The sequence below is a fragment of the Elephantulus edwardii genome, unplaced genomic scaffold (assembly GCF_000299155.1).
Source record: "Elephantulus edwardii isolate Elephantulus edwardi_28Jun2011 unplaced genomic scaffold, EleEdw1.0 scaffold00050, whole genome shotgun sequence".
NCBI classification, from domain to species: domain Eukaryota; kingdom Metazoa; phylum Chordata; class Mammalia; order Macroscelidea; family Macroscelididae; genus Elephantulus; species Elephantulus edwardii.
In genome coordinates this window covers 10,584,399-10,604,003 of record NW_006399800.1, presented here as the reverse complement: position 1 = coordinate 10,604,003, position 19,605 = coordinate 10,584,399, and the positions used below count along the sequence as shown (strand labels likewise).

Sequence of the window (19,605 nt, the reverse complement as noted above, 5' to 3'; positions counted from 1 at the left end):
AACAACAACAACAATATTTTTGTTCACTTAAAAATGCTGTATTTGAAAATAGAACACAGTAGTCTTGTGATCTAGCATTAAGGGAGCTTGTTCCATGTAATTCTAAAAGTTTACACTGAAATCTGCAAATAATAAATGACCAACAGGTCATGTACTCAAAAGTAATAATTTCACAATGAAAACATAATACCAATAACTTGTCACTTGAATTATTAATAGGTTAGGAGCAGTTATCTAATGACTTTGCAGTTTATAGAATTAATGCATTTGGTATATAATCTCTTTTAGAAATATTATTACTTTTAATTTGAGTCGGAACCAAGATGAAATCTTCAAGTTAGAATATTCCGAGGAAATTCTGGAAAGAATTTTGCAAAGAAACTTGGAAATAAGCAATTCTAATAACCCAGACGTAATTTTTAAAGTAACTAGATGTACCATGAAGGATAATTATACATATTAATGTCCACTGTGGGTGTTTCCAATGCTGTTAAGAATTCTCAATAAGATCCATAATAAGAACATTATTATACAGTTATATAATTATATTTCCTACATGTGTCTTAACAAGTGAACAAAAAATTCAGTGTATTTCGTTTTCCTTTTGTTTGAGCAAACAGCTTGGTGGGGATAACAACATAATATAATGCCCCGAGTTAGTAGTGTTGTTTGTATACAGATTTTATAAAGCATATGTTGCAAGAATTTACCTAAGTTAGGAGAAGTAGAGGCAAGAAGTTGTTGTGGTTCTTTAATCCAAGATTATGCTGCTACCCTTTGTGTTTTGGAGGAGTAGAAGTATTCCATTAGATGGTCTCTGAAATGAGGGAGAGTTAAGAAAACACAAAAACACAAACACAGAGAAATATAAGTTTGAGCATTTTCGTCAGTGCTCTAATTACCTATACTATACAGGTTTGAAAAAAGGAAATTTTCAGATAAAACTCAGGATTAAGAACTCTTGTAGTAAACAAAACAAAAATTTTTTAAAAACCCACCCAAAAACTCTTTGTGGTTTGTAAAGTGGTCTCATATTTAACATATGTTTTACCATACCTTCTAAAGCTTTAGCTACATAGATTTCATGGCCTTTATACCATAAAATTGGTTTTAAGGTATCTGGTTAAGTACTATGATTTTTAATTAATTGTTTCCTTTAAGACCTTCATTTTCTCAAATTATTATTAAAATGTCTCCTCATAAATATGCTTTTAAAATTTTTCTTGCTAAAATACTAATTACAATTAATCATTCCTGGAGTAGAACATTTTTTTCCTCCTCCTGTATGTATGAGGGGTGAGAAGGTCCTATTATCATTGCTTCTTCTTCCACTTCTTTTTTTTTTTTTTTTGGTGAAATGCAAAGCAAGTGATTTTTGAAAAAGTTATGTTGATCTCTTCATTCACTATGCAGATACTAAATTTCTGTATATACTGTAGATTGTAGAATCTAAAAGTAGTAGAGTATTAATATATATGTTGAAATGATATATGGAAATGTCCTAGTTCAGGTCTTTTCTTGAATACTGAAAAGCTTTAATCAAATATAATTGCCCTTCAGATGATAGATATGTATCAGTAGCTCATGATAAGAAAAATATTTTATGGTACAAATCATACACACTGTCATTGTTATATATTGTTGAGTTAACTACAACCCTATGAATGACAGATCTGAAAATAGGTGAGCTATGCCCAAAGCACTAAGCTAGGGTGACACGAAGATTAGTGACTTGATCTTTGTCTTCTAAGAGTCTGTAAAAGCTTTGTAAAATGGAACTTAAGAGATTCCTTACTAGATGATTTTATGGTAGAATTCTTAAAAAAAAAAGAGACCTTTTTCATCCAAATCAACTTTCCTGTTCTATGCATAAATTATCATTTATAAAACTATCTTTCCACCCTCATTTTTCCTGTTTGAATATACTTTTTACATAATAACACTTTTTCATTGTTGAAACTTGTAAAAAAACCACTGAGGTGCTTTGTCCTTTTCCTAAGAGGAAATAAAAAGTCCTCTATTGAAAACACATCTAATAAATTACACAGAAGATTGCCTCGCCTTCTCCCACAAAGCAGTGCAGCCTCTTACCACTATAGTGTCAAGCTTTACTTCTGTTTTTGAAAACGTATTGTAGAGTTAGAAAGATGATGGTTCCAAAAGTACATTTTTTTTAATCACTTGCAGGGATTTCATTTAGAGATGAGGAATTGAGCCTGTTTGATAAATACAGATTCAGTAAATACAGAAATTGGAGTGTAAGTCTTTCAGGGCATTGCCTATTGCACTAAACCCTCAAATTGAGGTCTTCTACATCTTTCTTCACAAATAGACTTTCTTCTCATATTCTCCTCTCTCAGCCAGGATCCATCTGACATCAACACTGATGTCCCTGGTGTCACAACCTCTTCTGAATCCAGCTTGAACTTCAGCAGTTCCCTGTCTATATATCATTCTAGATATTTTTAAATGGCCTTCTGCAGTATTTAGCTTACATTTAATTTTTACATTCTCTTGAATCATCTTTCTTGGGAATGGGAACAAATATGGATTTCTTTCAATCAATCAGCCAGGCAGCTGTCCTCCAAATGTCTTGCTATAGATTGTTGAGTACCTCCAGGGCTACATCTGTCATTTGAACCACATCAATTGGTATTGCATCTGAAAGCTGGACAATGAATAAGGATGACAGAAGGGAAAAATTATGCCTTTGAGTTGTGGTGTTGGACAAGAATACTGATTATCCCATGGACTACTGAAAGAACAAACAGATATGTCTTGGAGAAAGTGAAGCCAGAGTTCTCCTTGCCAGCAGAAGGTTTAGTCTCACATACATTAGGTTTTGACTCAGAGAATGTATTCCTTGGAGAAGAACATCACACTTGGAAAAGTGGAGGGATGGTAAAAGAGAGGAAGACCCTCAATCAGTTGGATTGACACAGCGACTGCAGCAATGGGCTGAAGTATATCAGAAATTGTGAGGTGGTACAGGATAGGACAGGGTTCAGGGTTGTTCATAGGGTTATATTTAATATTAGTTATATTCAGTGGCATCTACCAACAATGACACAACTTCACTATTCCCAAAAGAAAAAAAATCATTGAAAATGCATCAAGATAATGACTAACTTCACTCAAAAAAGAGAACTTTAACAGTATTAAAAATGATTAACCATAGACCACCAAACTTGATGCCTTCTTTGTTATTGTGGGGAAGTATATATTCAAGCCGATAGCTTTAATGCAATAATTTACTCTCTGTATTTTTTTTTCCAATCAAGAAGTGAGTTAGGGAGACCTTGTAGGTAAGGAGTTGGATTATCAGCTCAAAGGCATTTAGTTTGAGTCCATCAGACGCTCCTTAAGGAAAGATGGGTGTCCTCCTCCTGTGTTTTTCACAATGTCTGAAAATCTGCTGAAGGGTCTGCTCTGAGTTGGTTGCAGCTCCACTGCAATGGCTTTTGGATGGAGTAAATGTCTCATGCCTCCCATCAGCTGGAATGGGCTTGACAGTACAAACTACAATTGCTTGCATCCTTTCATTGGTCCCATTCAATGAAATGGAGTCTATGCAAATTTCCAAGAAAATATATCATAGTGCCTTTCTTGGCTAATTAAAGTCTGTTAACAAGCATATTAATTGATAAATTACACAAGAATACTGTATTCATGGGTCTACTCATATATTCAGTGATCAAACGTGCCCTTTCCTTAGAGACTAGCCAGAAACAGCAAGCTTACAGAGGACAAGATTAACCTTGGCCTGCTAGCATTTAGCCTTTCCCCAGGGAACTAAAGAAATGCAGCAGTACCAGGTGGAGAAATCAGCACCTCTTGTTTTGCTTTTATTTTTTTTTTAAAAGTTAGATGAATTTAAAGAAGGTTCTTGATAGGATAGGGTAGAGTTTAACATAGAAATATATTACTATCTCCCAATTAGTCCCACTTAAATTTGTTCCAAGGGAAAAACAAATAATTCTAAAATGTCAGAAAAATTGTTTGAATAACAGTTACTAAGAAGAGCTACAATTCACCAGAATCCTTGGGATGAAGATTGTAGGCCCCGCCAAGGGATTCTACCATACAATTTATGAATTGCTTTGTTTTCTTAACAGGTGAAAAATGCAGCTGCCAATGTACTCAGGGAAACATGGCTAATTTACAAAAATACAAAACTAGTAAAAAAGATAGATCATGCAAAAGTAAGGAAACATCAACGAAAATTCTTGCAAGCTATTCATCAGTAAGTATCATTTTCCCTTTTCCTCTTGCATTAATATCCTTGGCTTTGGATTCTTATACCTGATTGTTATTCTTATATGAAGGGTGAAAGAAGAAGATATTCTTGGGTGTTGTGGGGGTTTTTTAGAGAAGATATTTGGCAATTTAATAATTTCGTAAATAAAAACTTGAAGAAAAACTGCCAGTTCCTTGCATGATTAAAAATCATTTATTATTGGCAAGACTCTCATGTAATTCTTTTATTAAAATGTCTTCTCACTTTCTGTCTTTAGCAACCATCCTTTTGGTTGAAATTGTATTTTTAAATTCAACTTAATTTATTTTTGTAGTATGCGCTAGGATCTTTAATTTGTATCTGCTGAAAAATCTTGAATGAAAGGTTAATGTTATATTGTCTTCCTAAATTTTTAACCTATTTCTACACATCTATCTATAAGATAGTGCATATAATTAATTTAATATCTAGATTTGAAGTGAGTTAAAATTTCAGAGACTATCTAAATATTACATACAGTTACCATGTTTTAATGTAATAGATAATAATTTTTTGTTATCCTAACTTCTCCATGCCATTCATCATTCAGTGTGTTTAAGTTCTTCAAGGTATTTGATTCTTGTTATACCATATAATTTTCTTAAATTTGGAAAGTAAAAATCTGTGTCTGGTAAGTTTTGATGATAATTCAAAAGTGCAGGGTCTTTCTCCCCCAGGTTCACAGCTTTGTTACTGTAAGTATTCAGGTAGGAATGTTTTCTGATGCTTTGCAGACTGACTTCTGACTTTCGTGACTTTCCTCATGTCATTTCCCATGGTGATAATGGATAGCTGGGAAATTCTAGTTCATTCAGATGCATGATAAAATATGATGTGTCTTCTCATATCTGAACTGTCCAATAGACAAAAATGGACTGAGGCAAGAATTCTTATTTTATCTATTTAGGTAATTCATATGTAATATAGTACCTAACATGATGTGGAAATCACTAGATATTCATCTTTTATCCTTTCACCTGTTAATCCAGCTACCTAAACATGTATCACTAGAAATGTGAGGTCTGGTGGCCCATTGGTAAGGAGCCATTCCATAAGCACATGGTTTGAATCTAACAGCTGCTCAGTGGGAGAAAGATGGGCAGTCTCCTGTGTGGCTTACTGCCTCTGAAAACCCACTGGGGTGTCAGCAATGAGTCAGTTCTGACATGACAGTACATAACAACAACAGAAATGTAGAATGGGTTTGTAATAGTGGGCATATGAATACAGCTACGACAATGGCTAACTTCTTCAACGAAAATTAAACACATGTGCTCTGAGACCTTGCAAATAAAGAGTCTCTGCAGCACATATGGTAGAGTCACTGGCCCTCGCTGCTACTCACTCACTCATACTCCCACACTAACACACTTTCCAGAAAAGACAATGTGAGCAGACACATAATTATGATTTTCCTCCATTGTGAGGAAAGGCTAAAATTTTAAAACACTTTTATAGCATCTAGAAGATTAACATGGAAAACCAAGAGAAGCCCCTTACATTATGTATCTGACTCACAGAGGAAGCTTGATTTCTGGAGCGCAGTGACCTCTGTAGTCAAGTACTACAATCTAGAAGCATCTTGACTCCTTAAAGATCAGACCCAGGAGATCCCTGAGTGATGCTGAGCCTTTACTCTCCTTCTTGGGCCTGTTTTCCTATCTGAGAACAGATCTCTTACCCAAGAAGTTCACCTGCCACTCTGCTGATACAGTTGGTCTTCCTCCCACAAACTCACAACACAGCACCTCCAACTGTGAGATACATAGGCCATACTGTGAAGGAATCATATCTTTGCACTTTTAATGTTTCAGTACTAATCTGTGTTGCTTAACTGTAATAAAAAGAAAATTTACCTTGGTAATTGTGAGGAGGTGTCCATGTCCAAATGGAGGGGCGGGAAGGATGTGACGTGACATGGAAGTTGTCTATGTGTAGAACAACCACATATCCATTTCTTTAAGAATCTTACTAGTGTTGCTGTCCATCAGTTTAGCCTAGTTAACATAACAGTAAATGCTATTTGACTTGATGTCTTAGAAGAATTTTCATATCACAACAAGTTTAAAAAAAAATTCTTGGGGGGAGGAAAATTGGAAGAATCTGTTCTCAAAAACAATGTATTCAAATTTTGTAAATAAACTAGTATTTAAAAAAAATACTTGCAATTTAGGTGCCTAACTCAAAACGAAGCATAGTCCTGTGGGATCTGTGCTGCTAACTGGAAGGGTCTCCAAGTGGTTCAAACCCACCAATGCCTGGAATCCACCTGCTTCTCTAAGGGATAAAGATGGTTCATCTACTCTCATGTGATGTACAGTCAACTACGCATCAGTTCTGACTTTTCCAGCAATAGATGATTAGTTTAAAAAAAAAAATCTTCCAACATCATCTAAGTGGTGAATATTAATCATGCCATAGTACTCTTATATCTAAGATATATTCATACTCAAAACCTTGGAGAACTTTTCTGGAATGAGTATAAGGGTGTTCACCATACAATGCTTTCAGCCTTGCTGTAAGTTTAAAAATTTTTATAATGAAAAGTTAGAAAAGACTTCAGGGAAACTGAATTTTAAAACTGTCCTGAAGCTATTGGTAGATACAGCCTGCAAGGAGCAGTGAGCTGATCTTCAGGGCATGCTGCTTTGGGAAAGTCGGTTACAAGAAACCACCTGGGATCCTTTGCTTCTAGAAGTCAGACATTTCTCATTCTGTTTCTTCTCTAGCTATGTGCACTTCCAAAGTAGACAAGCTTCGAGCAACTCTCAAAAATGTTCTGAATTACTTTATAAATTAGTCTTGTGGTAATTTAATTTCCTTTGGGGTGGGAGGTATTTATACTTTGCGAAACTGCCTAACTAAGTTTGGTGTGTTTTTGTTTTGTTTTGTTTTGTTTTCAGATGGGTTTGGCTAGATTAATCATACAAATTATATTTCATTCTAATTTAGTATTTGTAGTCGGAGGAGTGAAGTGATAAAGGAAAGCACATAGGGCTCGATTCTTAAGGCCAAAGCATTGCTCGTTGTTCAGACCTACTGATGTTCTCGGTCCGATTAGTTAGCACCAGGCTAAATCAAAACCTTACTAGTTGAGAGAACACTTTTAAATTCATGTAACATAGCTCTCCTGGCCTCTCCTTTTCTATGATTTTCCCTGAGAGCTTTTCCAGCAGCTCTCTCTTACCTTCTACCAACCTTTCTCTGTCTCAACTCTCTCTCTCTTTCCCAAAACCTCATAGCCTCTCTACCCAAGTGGTGACCTCTCTAATCTTTGATGGAGGCTGATCTCTCCATGCTTTTGCGCTCTTGTCAATAATGTATCTATCCTTTTGGATTGACACTCAGTGTCACGAAACATCTTTTTACTCTCTCTCTTAAAGATTTTCTGGTGACAGTGTTAACTTAAATGTATACCATTCTTGTATCTCAACTTTGGACCTATCAGTCAACATGAACTTGCCCCAGAACCAAGAAATCCAATATATATATAATTTATATAGCATGGAGTGTTGGATTATCTAGCTTTAAGAAAGCCAAGATTCTAAAATAGCCCTAATTTAGAAAAGATGTAATCACTCCTTTCAGAAATCAAGTCATTATAATACCTTTGTTTTAAACACTGTCCTTTCAATCACTTCACGTTCATATTAAGCAACCTCCACACATACATTTCCCATTATTTAGCATCATTCATCCAAGAGGCCAAGATGACTTTATTCAAGTTCTTCCTTCTGAAGTAAGCCCTTTTCAGGTGGGATATTTGGCAGAAACGAAGAAGGATCGTATAATTAACAGTGTTTCCTCTTTGATCAATATGCCCAAATCCTGCAGAATCATAGCAGGATCTTCCAGCAAATGAATCGAGCCCCCTGTGCACAACTGAACTCCGCTCTGTGTTATTTTATTCCAGGATATTTTACAGTTTCTTTTCTTTTGTTTTGTCTTTTTATTTCAACAAAATGAAAATAGAGCTCGGAAGTAAGTTGTGTGAGCCGCTCCCCTTCAACATTTGCAGAATTTTCTACCGGCTGCATGCACCCAGCGGATCCTTTATTTGTGAATTTTAGTAGTCTGATTGCTGCTATGGAAATGTGATCCAAAATCATGATATTTTCCTGTGATAAGTGAAGTTCACAAGGAAGAAATCAACATATGTTTCTTATTCTTCTCTTTTGGGGACAAAAAAAAATATAGTGTAATATACATCTGCATGTTATCTTTTATTCTGGCAGCTGTAGCTCAAGTCACTTTCCGCTAGCTCTCCTGCATTGCAGGCTGTTTAAAAAGCAACACAACCAAGCAAAATTATTTATCTTCAGAGAGGATTAGGAATGCCAACCAAATAGGGAGACTATATGTGAGGTTTTCAGACTAGAAGAAAAGAAAATGGGCAAAATTTTACTATCAGACATATACTACAGCAGCCCAAGAGAATTCCATTAGGCTTCATTATTTTTAGGTTAATGGGAGCTCTGGTTGCTTGGTGGTAAGCAGCTGTGTTGCCAGCCCAAAGTCATGCAGTTCAAATCCACCAGCTGTTTTGCAGGGAACAATGGGAATTTTCCTTGCCTCTGAAACCCTATGGGAGGGTCAGCTATGAGTTGATTCAGCCTCCATGGCACCTAACAAACACAAAAACAACAGCAAAGGTCCATTACCAGTCCTTTGACCTGACTCACAAAGTATAGGATCTTCTATATATAGGGTTTCTGGAGACCTGTAGTCCAGCATTCCCAATGCCAGTTGTTCATATGCCTATTGCTTACTCCATTTGCAAAGGAAGCTTAAGCTAAACTTATAATAATTGAATAAAAATATCTCATTTGTAGTACAAATAAGGTAAAGGTATAGTAATTGAAAATGCAGACATGGGTACTGGCTTAGAAATAACACAGAAAGTTTTGCACTTAAGTCTTTCTCTCTCTCTGTCTTTCTCTCTCTTAAAGAGAATGTAATGGTTTGGGAAATAAAGGCAAGGTATGACCAATCTGAGATATTCTTCATGCAACAGTCAAAAACTTACAAAGAATGGAAATAACTGCCTTTCCATCTATTTTAGAATTGTTTAGTGCCTTATTTCATTACTACTGAAAATCATCCAGAGTATTTCTGGTACTATCAATCCAGAAACATGGTCCTGTTTCAGCCCATTTCATTTCATACATGAAGAAATTGAATGCAGCACTAGGGCCACTGAAGATAGAATCTATGTCTGACATTGCTATTCTTGGCAGTAAACCTCTCTGTAATGGCCTGGTATTTGAGGGGTTTTTACTTTTTACCTGTTTTTTTAAAAGCACATCCTAAGAAATATAATTGAAAGAAATAGACAATTTTAAGTGCTTTTAAAAAAGCTTTTCTCAACAAGAATGTTCTGATTAGGTTAGTTCTCCATGTTCTAAAAGAAAAACTCTTATCATCTCAGTGGCAAGCTAGAACTTTCAACCACTGTAGGCTATTAAAGATTATGTTGTAGAGAGGTGTAACTAAATCTCTTATTGGCAGTGAAGGAACTCTTATATTCACTGTAAAACACCCTTGGTGACATCTTAGACATCCTTGTTTAAAAAACTAAATCACTAAATGCCATGAATATTTGTTATAGAACCTTTCCTGGCAGTAAAATCTTGCCCTGTGAGGTCTTTTATAATTCTGTATTACTTCTTAATTTAAACTGAAATATAATCCATAGACATCTATTCCACATTAAAACTGTATTTTTGTTAAAAAAAAATAACTTATCATCAAAGTAAAAAGTTTATTGTGTGCCTCCCCCCAATTAAGTAGCTCAAAGAAAGCTGGTTCTTTTTCGTTAGGAAACCTTAGTTTCTGCTCCACAACAAATACTGAGTAAATATATGTTGCAATAATAAGTGAATAATTAGAATTCTCATTCATAAGAATTGTTTTTAAATTATGGCCTTTTGACTGTCAATAAGAGAAACAAAATGGTACTTACAATTAGCAAAAAGTAATCTTACAAATAGTGATTCCCTTTGTCAGATACTTTAATCTTAACCAAATAAATAAATAAATAAGTAAAAAAAAAAAAACCCCGAAAAACAAAGCCAAGTGTGAGAGCCAAAGTGCAGCTTTGAGTATATCCCACCTGAATTTAGAGACCATTCCAAGAAAAAAGAAATGAAATAAAATTGAGACAAAATGAAAAAAAAAATAAAATAAGGAAAGTTCTCCAAAGGAGAGGGCTGCCCCTCCTTCAAATTCAATGGCAGTTTAAAATAGAAGTCAAGTGAAATACAATGAAGAATAAGAGAATTATGTTTTGAGTTATCTTGCTGCTGGTTGAATAAAAGCTTTGTTTTGTTAATAAGAATCTCACTTATCACTGTGTTTTCATCAGGTTCAAATACCTAACCCAATCCATTTCAGACTAAACAGGGCTAATACCTGTATCTAGTCACCTAGGCATAGGAAGGTGCTCATTGCTCTGACATTGGTGAATTTCCAGTCGCTTTGCATATTTCTTCCTATGTCTATTTGTCATGATACTGGAGCTCTAAGGAATGTGTTGGCTTTTTATCTCATATGGTTAAACTGTATGAGCCTTCCTGAATTCAACTTTAACTATCTGGTAAATAGTTGTCCCTGAGGACATCTCATTTCTTGCTCTTTCCCCTTTCTTTTCTGTGGTGTTGGGGAAGCATGCTTCTCATTGTACCAGATACATAACCAGTTTGGACTTTGCCCCCAATACTCAAGGCATTATCCATGCAGTTCTTTGCTCTTGTCAATTTTGTGCATGCTCTTTGGAAGGCGTAAGGTAACCATGAAAAGACAGGAACCTGTCTGACTTTGAATTCTGTCTTTTAGATTGAGAAGTGTAAAAATGGAGCAGAGGAAACTGAATGACCAAGCAAATACTTTGGTGGACCTGGCAAAGGTAAGGTTTACGTGGTCTGTGTCATGACTAAGCCTTTTAGAACACATGCCTGCACACCAACAAACGCTTCAGAAGGTGCCCGCCCAAAGAGTTAATTGATTAAGCCAAGCACACTTTAAATAATAACTCAGCTTAAAGGAAACTTTTCAAAAACCCTCTTATTTTTTTTCTATTCTGACATAAATTATTCCATTACCATTCTAAAAGCTTTCCTAATTGGAATTATTTGGAAGTGCAATAAAAAACAAATGAGATATGAAATGATAACTTTATGATTCTTATTATCATTGTGATCACATCCCTATAAAAGCATAACTATATTCTGAATATACCTATGGGTTCAGGGCTAAATAAAACTAGTCATTAAAACTGACGTTAAAATAATTAAGCATTTTAAGAAGAATATAAAGGTGAAACTTTTTAAATATATTTTTAATACAATCATCTGCTTTTTTATCTTTTAATTCTCGTCCAGATTTTCACTTAAAGGTGAAACTTTTAAAAATAAATAGTAGGAATTATATTTTCGTATGAGAGTTGTCTTTCAAAAAAGATATTAACATTCAAGAATATAAAAAAAAAAGAATATCAGTATGGTTCTTTGTTGATTTCATGATTTTAAAACAATGCCACTTCTTTTAAAAAATTAATAGTCCCCAGATTATTCACATTTATAAAATTTGTCCAGTTGATTGTCAGTTGTCTCATCAAATGAAAGCCTGTCTCAAAATATAAATATCAACAATTGAAGACATTGCTACGACCCATGATAGTATTGTCAGTGTTTGAACACAAATGAATTAAAAAGGTTAATTTTTATTTGGACCTAGATGTTATAGTATGTCTGAGAAATCAGATATGCTTGTACTAATACCTCAGATGTAATCTTTTAAAATTACATATATTTGGCCTAGTCCCATTGAATATCTTAAGTATACTAATTTTAAAGTATAATGACAATAACATACTATAAAACTATGCTAAAGATTACTACTTATCAATAGAGTTATAACTATTTAATAAAGTCACCCATTGGAAAGCAAATAATAAACTGTTGAGCTGAGCCATACCTACATGAGAGGCGGGAATGTGTCATTGATTAATATCTATATTCATAGATCTTATGTGGACATGTCCTAAAACAAAGTGGGGCCATCCTCTAGCATTCCTCCAAGGTGGCATTGAAAAATAAATTGGGTATTTTACATAAAAAGAAAACAGAACATTTGGAAATAAAATGCAAATATGTATTTTTCCTCCAGGTATATATCTATGAGCAAGATATATAGATGATATAGATATAGATGATATAGACATAGATACTTAAAATTCTGCAGTACCACACACATTACATACTGCAGAACTGCGTGGCATGAGGATTCAGTATGTGTTAAGTAAACAAGTGGTAGTGTTCATCTAGGCTCAAGACTATATAGTTAAAACTAAGTGACTGACTTTTTGTTTGTCCAGGTGCCTGTGTTCTAATAACCCTCTTTGCTTAGTCAGTCCATTTAATATCTTTAAGGCTTTTGCTTTTGAAACAAAAAAGGGTCCATATTATTAAAAGAAGTAGAAAGACAAAGGAAAAGACTTTAATACAGGTTAAGTGTTTGGCTACTAACAACAAGTCAGCAGTTCAAAGCCACCAGCGGCTGCATGGGTGAGGCAGTCTCCTCCCATAATATTAACAATCTCAGTTACCCACTGGAGGGTCCCGATGAGTCAGAATCAACAACAGTGAATTTGTTGTGGGTTTGGTGGGGTGGTTTTTTTTTTGGAGGGGGGGCAGATGGTTGTAGTTCTTGGCCCTTTAACCTTCCTCTGAGGAACTCTGATGTTTAAGGCATTTGGCTACTAAGCAGAAGGTTAGTGGTTCAAACCTACTAGCTGCTCAGCAAGAGAACAATGAGGCAGTGTGCATCCAAAAAGGTAGATGTACAACCCTTGCAAGTCCTGTCCTGCAGTCACTGAGTCAGAATCTTCTTGATGGCAGTGAGTGTCCTTCCTCTGGGCTGATCATCCCGGGGATCTTCCTTCCTTGTCTCTCAGCCTCGACAGAACTTGGGAGTCACACTCGTGAATGCACTTTGTTCTAAACAGTTAGTCACAGGGTTCACTGAGACTCCAAAAACAGCTCTCAATTCTGAGTAAACAAGGTAAACCATGACTTCAATGTTTCTCCTAATTTGTAGTCTCTCAATAATAGACTGTTATTTGATCTAATGGTTTGAGATACTTAGATTTTTTTCTTTTTTTGCTTTAAGTTACTACGTAACTTGATTAAATTGATTTGTTTTAAACTTAATTCATATTCCACCCTCAAAATGTCTGCTACATCTCAATACCATCTGTACTATTATTTATTATTCCTTAAATCTGTTTTTTTAAAAAAGAAAAGTTCAAGCTCACTGCATCAGGTCTGAACCCAAACTCATGGCTGACCCTCCAAAAGGTTTTCAGTGACTGCAAACCACATGGGAAGAGATTACCTATTTCTTTTTTACCAGAGACATTGGTGGATTCAAACAGCAAGTGTTGCTGCCATAAAGTTAGCAGCATAACTCCCTAAGACTCTACCACTGGAGCTTCTCTTTTAAAAACTTAACCCTAATATATGTTAAAAATGGGATTTTAAAAATGCTCATTCTTTAATAATTGCTAAATTGCATATGTAACTATTATAAAAATCTCTAAACCACCTGAAATAGTTTGGGTTTACTGTGAATACAACCTTCTTTATATTTTAAACAACTAGATCAAGTATTCAAAACCTTGCCTTTTTAGATTCTGGCACTGGACAACAATTTTATCTGAAAGGTAAATTGCTCAGGTAGCAGACACCCTGTTACAACAGGTGTTATCATTATTAGAACAGTACCAGAATTCTGAACATTAACAACTCACTTTCAAGAGTCACATAATTAAGCGTTTTAGTTCTGTCTCTGTGATCTTCTCTCCCTTGTTTTCTAGACCCAGAATATCATGTATGACATGATCTCAGACTTAAACGAAAGGAGTGAAGACTTTGAGAAGAGGATTGTTACTCTGGAGACAAAACTCGAGACTTTGATTGGTAGCATCCATGCCCTCCCTGGGCTCATCAGCCAGACCATCAGACAGCAGCAGAGAGATTTCATTGAGGCTCAGATGGAAAACTACGACAAGCAAGTCCCCTACAATGCTGAGCGGTCCAGGTCTTCGTCCAGGAGGCGGCGGTCCTCCTCTACAGCGCCACCAACTTCATCAGAGAGTAGCTAGAAGAGAATAAGTTAACCACAAAATAAGACTTTTTGCCATCATATGGTCAATATTTTAGCTTTTATTGTAAAGCCCCTATGGTTCTAATCAGCGTTATCCGGGTTCTGATATCAGAATCTTGGGAACCTGAACACTAAGTTTTAGGCCAAAATGAGTGAAAACTCTTTTTTTTTTCTTTCAGATGCACAGGGAATGCACCTATTATTGCTATATAGATTGTTCCTCCTGTAATTTCACTAACTTTTTATTCATGCACTTCAAACAAACTTTACTACTACATTATATGATATATAATAAAAAAAGTTAATTTCTGCACATACTTGTTTGGTCACTTGATATTTCTGAAGTTTTACTTTTGACATTACTTTGCAGGTAAAATCACTGTCATTTGGTGCATGCTGAGAATTTTGTCTTTCAAAAGGTTGACTTGTTCGGGGGTGGGGAAAGACATTCAAGTATTCCATGCCATGCTTAAATTTTCCCTCAACATTTATTTATAATAATTTGACTCAGTCTAGCTGAGAAGCTAGTAGGTTTGAACTACTAACCTTCTGCTTAGTAGCCAAATGCCTTAACCGTCAGAGTTCCTCAGAGGAAGGTTAAAGGGCCAACAACTACAACCACCTGCCCCCACCCAGAAAACAAACAACAAAACAACCCACAACAAATTCACTGTTCTTGATTCTGACTCATCGGGACCCTCCAGTGGGTAACTGAGATTGTTAATATTATGGGCAGGAGACTGCCTCACCTACCTCCCATGCAGCAGCTGGTGGCTTTGAACTGCTGACTTGTTGTTAGTAGCCAAACACTTAACCTGTATTAAAGTTTTTTCCTTTGTCTTTCTACCTTACTTTCATCATATCTGATATTTAAATCAGTATTATATGTGATCTGCTATGTAAGAACATTTATCAACAAAGGGTACAGTTTTGTTTTGTTTTTCCAAGAACTAGTTTCTCTCCCAGTTTACCAACAAACCTACACAGTGAACTTCACTGTTTTTAAACTGATGTTCCTGAACTTCAAGTCTAATATGCTTATTTCATATCTTCTGTATTTATCCATTATGAGGGGCTCTTGATGCATTTTAGATGTCTGGAATATATACATTAGTGTTACACACTTGTTTTCATAGCTCCTAAGAGCATAATGAGAGACCTTTTGTGGTATAGTGGTAAGAAACTGCACTGCAATCCCAAAGGCATGTGGTTCAATTCTACCAGGGGCTCCACAGGAGAAGGATGTGATTCCTATGTGATTATAAACTGCCTCTGAAAACCCGCTAGAGGGTCAGCTGTGGATCGGTTCTGACTCAGTGGTACGCAGCAACAACAAGAGTCTAATGGGCATCCATTCGTATCGCCAGCAGATGTTCCACTCTCAGTCTGGACTTGTATAGTTAGTATCAAGCTACTTTAAGTTGACCGTGGGTAAAAGAGAGAGTGCTACTTAGGAATGCTGCAATGCCATTTCATTCCACATTTGTTTTGAGAATTCATTCATTTTAAAATAACTGTCTTTGAGATGACAGCAGTGTGGCAGCTTCTCATGCTCTCCTGCTCCTGAGTTTCTGAAACTATCTGTTCTCTTGTAGTATGGGCAACACCTCACAAAAATAATGGCTTTGTTTGGACAATTCTTCCACCTACCTGGTTTGAGTTCTCATTGCCATTGAGTCAGAAACAACTCAAGGTTCACCCTTCAGTATGTTTTTTGGAAGCTGTTAACCTCTTTGGAGGAGAGAGAATACCCTTCTTACTTCCTGGGAGCCACTGTGGATTCAAACCTCTCGAGTTGTGGCCTTTCAGTTCGAAGCACAGCTCCCTACGGATTATACCACCAGATTTAGTTGATTTCTGTTCCCCAAAAATCTGTGCTTTCTTTACCATATTTTTAAAATAAATTATTTTTCATTATCACTAGAGAAATACATAGAAGAGTTCAGTGAATAAAATCACTTATATTCAATGACTGATAGAAAAACCAAAGGCTTCCTTTCAAGATCAAGGCCATAAAAGTATTACTGCATTAGACTGCTTGAGAACAGCTTACTGGTTATTATCCAGCAATAGTTGAAATGGAAGCACATTTACACATCTTATATGCTTCTGCTAGAGATGGGAAGCAGGAGTGGCATCCACTTCCAAAATATCTTACCTTTGAAACTCTGTGAACATGGAGAAACGATAAATGTTATACAAGTGTGCATGTATTTTTTTCATAGGGTTGCTATGAATCATCTACAGCTCGACGGCACTTAACAACACATGAAGAGAGGACCTGGAAAGTAACAAGTGAAACAAAAACAAAACCCTGCTTATAGGAGCATATTCTATGTTTTAACCTCTTCATCCAATTACAGCGGCACTTCTCCTTCATGGATGGAATTAAAATTTCCTTCTCTGTATTCAGGCTGCATATAATAATATATCAAGTATTTAGTGTAAATACTTGGTGGAAGAAGGAAATTCTTTTAAAAGATGATTAATTTGTTTTTACAAATGGTGCAGTTAATTCTTTCACATTCTACCTCTGTTGTGATTGAAAGGCACAGTAGCAGATAATTAAGTTTAATTACCATCTTACTGATGAATTAGTTTTGTTGTTTAAGAGCACTGGAAAATTAGGAAAAGGATAATATACTGTTGTTCTTGTTGCAGAAGAGGAAAATGAAAGTGAATTTGACTTTTACCTTGTGTTTATTCTCTTCTTACTGATTAAATGAAGCGTCTCTAGGGGAAGCTTTCTTTTCTCAAATTTATGTTTCTTCTTCCACTATGCAAAATGTAAAGACTGGTAAATATATGTTTCTGTCTTTATTGTTACAAACCATTGAGTTAAAACCAAATAATCACAATTTGAAAGAGACCCACTCACTTATTGCATAGGCATGCTAGTCTACAGCAGTTTTCTGAATAAGCCACTTTAAGAGTTCACAAGTGGCATTCAGAGCGTCCAATGTCTATAAGGATGACTACTCTTTTGTGGTGATAAATGCCATGCACCACGTTTTTACATTTTCTACAAATAAGGTGTTTTGGCTATCAAAATTTAGCCTCACTGTCTCTCTACAGCCAGAATAAGAGCATGCAGCTACCACAAATCGTGACAGATTTCAGTAACACCATGTCCCTCAATAATTTTCTTCATTTATACAGTATCGCAGTTCAATACCTACAACAAGCTCATATTCTTTTAAAAAATTGAATTTATCAAATGTATAACAAGTAGTAGATCAAATAAATTTTATATACCCTTCTTGATAATGTCTTCGCTCATTGGTGTTCAAGGCCTCAAACCTGTTCCTGAGCTGGTTTTGAAATTCAGGTGGGATAGACTCTAGGTCATATTTCGATTCCTGTGGACTTGATTTAATTTTCCTTCATTTTAGCTTGAACTTGCATATGAGTAGTTGGTGGTCCATTCCACAATCAGCTCCTGGCCTAGTTGTCACAGCTGATATTGAGCCGCTCCAGCGGTTCTTTCCACATATGTAATCAATCTGATTCCTATGCGTACCATCAGGTGAAATCCATGTGTATAGCCTGTGTTTATGTTTCTTATAAAACGAATGTGCAAAATCCAATCATTCTATCTCCAGCTTCATTTCTGTCACCGAGTCCATGTTTTCCAACATCTGATCCTTCTTTCTTACCAACTTTTTCATTCCAGCCACCCATCACTATTATGCATCTTGATTGCATGTTCGATCTATCTCCGACTGTAAAAGTTGGTAGAAATCATCTGTTTCTTCTTCTTTGACTCCAGTTGTTGATGCATAAATCTGAATGATAGTGGTATTCACTGGACCTCTTGTATGCGTATAGATATTATCCTGTCACAATATTGTATTTCAAGACATATCTGGAAATGACTTTTTAAATTATGAAATCAACCTCATTTTTCTTCACCTTTACATCTCTGGAGTAATAGATCATTTGATCGTCCGACTCAAAATAGCCCATGCCAGTCCATCTCATCTTGGCAATACCTACTATGTCAATATTTATGCATTCCATTTCTTCCTTAACAACATCTAATTTTTCTACATTCATGATACTCATAGTCCATATTCCAATGACTAGTGTCTGCTGACAACTGTTCCTCTTCCTTTGTATTTCCATACATGAAAGTTCCACCTCAGTTGCCTTATCTCTTAGTCTAGGTGTGTTCTATTGTACATAGGATTTTCAGAGGCCTGCTATTTCGGGAGTGGATGGCCAATCCTTCTTCCTAGTCTGTCTTGTCTGTATGCTCAGATTTATCTGACAGGCAAGCATTTTAAGGAAAAAAGCAAATGAAAGATATTTCCCCAATTGGGGAATTAACCAATAGTTTCAGTGTTGTCCCTGCCCTTGGCACGAATGTCTTGACCCACTTATTTCCCTGCTCCACCATCCACCAGCATCCCCTTCCACTCCTTTCTACTCCCTTCAACACCTATCTCCCGTTATCCAGCCCTTGATCTGATAGCTTATATCTCAAATTTATGGGCTTCTGTGATTCGAAACATTTATCTGCTGACAATGATACAGGAGGTTGAGGACTGCAGCCTTGAACATGAATTGAGGCTCAATATCAAGAAAAAGATTCTCGCCACTGGACCAATTGGCAGCATCCGGATGAATGGTGAAGAGATTGAGATTGTTAACAGCTTTAATTTGCTTGGCTCCACAGTTAACACTCTGGCACCAGCAGTTAGGAAATTAAAAGACGTATTGCAATAGGAAAGTCTGCCATCAGGGACCTCTCCAAAGTACTGAGGAGCAATGGTGTCTCTTTGGAGACTAAGGTGCACCTGATACAGGCCATGGTCTTTGCAATCGCTTGCTATGCATCAGGGAGCTGGACAATGACTAGGGAGGAGAGAAGGAGAACTGACACCTTTGAACTGACACCTTCTTCTTTGTGAGCAACTCACTCCCCGGCTCATTAGGAAAACAGTTCTTTGTTCTCTCCATGGCCAACTCCTCAATTCTGTCTGAGATGGGTCTTAATCTTTCAACAACCTTGTAAGGTAGATATAACTTTTTGTCATCATCATGAGATTAGGCCACCAAAATGAGTGTTGTACTATATTTAAAATTAGTTAAACACAGGTCATAATCTCCTTTCTCAGAAGTTTATATTTCCCTGGCATCTCATCTCCTATAACATTCATACA

General features: G+C 36.0%; 1 protein-coding gene across 2 annotated transcripts in view; it reads left to right on the top strand.

The window, feature by feature from the left end:
- Positions 1–14,757, top strand: part of LOC102871340 (small conductance calcium-activated potassium channel protein 2-like) — a 258,815-nt gene extending 244,058 nt beyond the window's left edge. For both annotated transcript variants that reach the window (XM_006886678.1, XM_006886679.1), the window contains 3 exons: positions 4,116–4,243; positions 11,111–11,180; positions 14,151–14,757. In XM_006886678.1, the coding sequence (XP_006886740.1) occupies positions 4,116–4,243; positions 11,111–11,180; positions 14,151–14,438 (486 nt within the window). In that variant the 3' untranslated portion in view covers positions 14,439–14,757. The remainder of the gene's footprint in view (positions 1–4,115; positions 4,244–11,110; positions 11,181–14,150) is intronic.
- Positions 14,758–19,605: the final 4,848 nt, after the last annotated feature.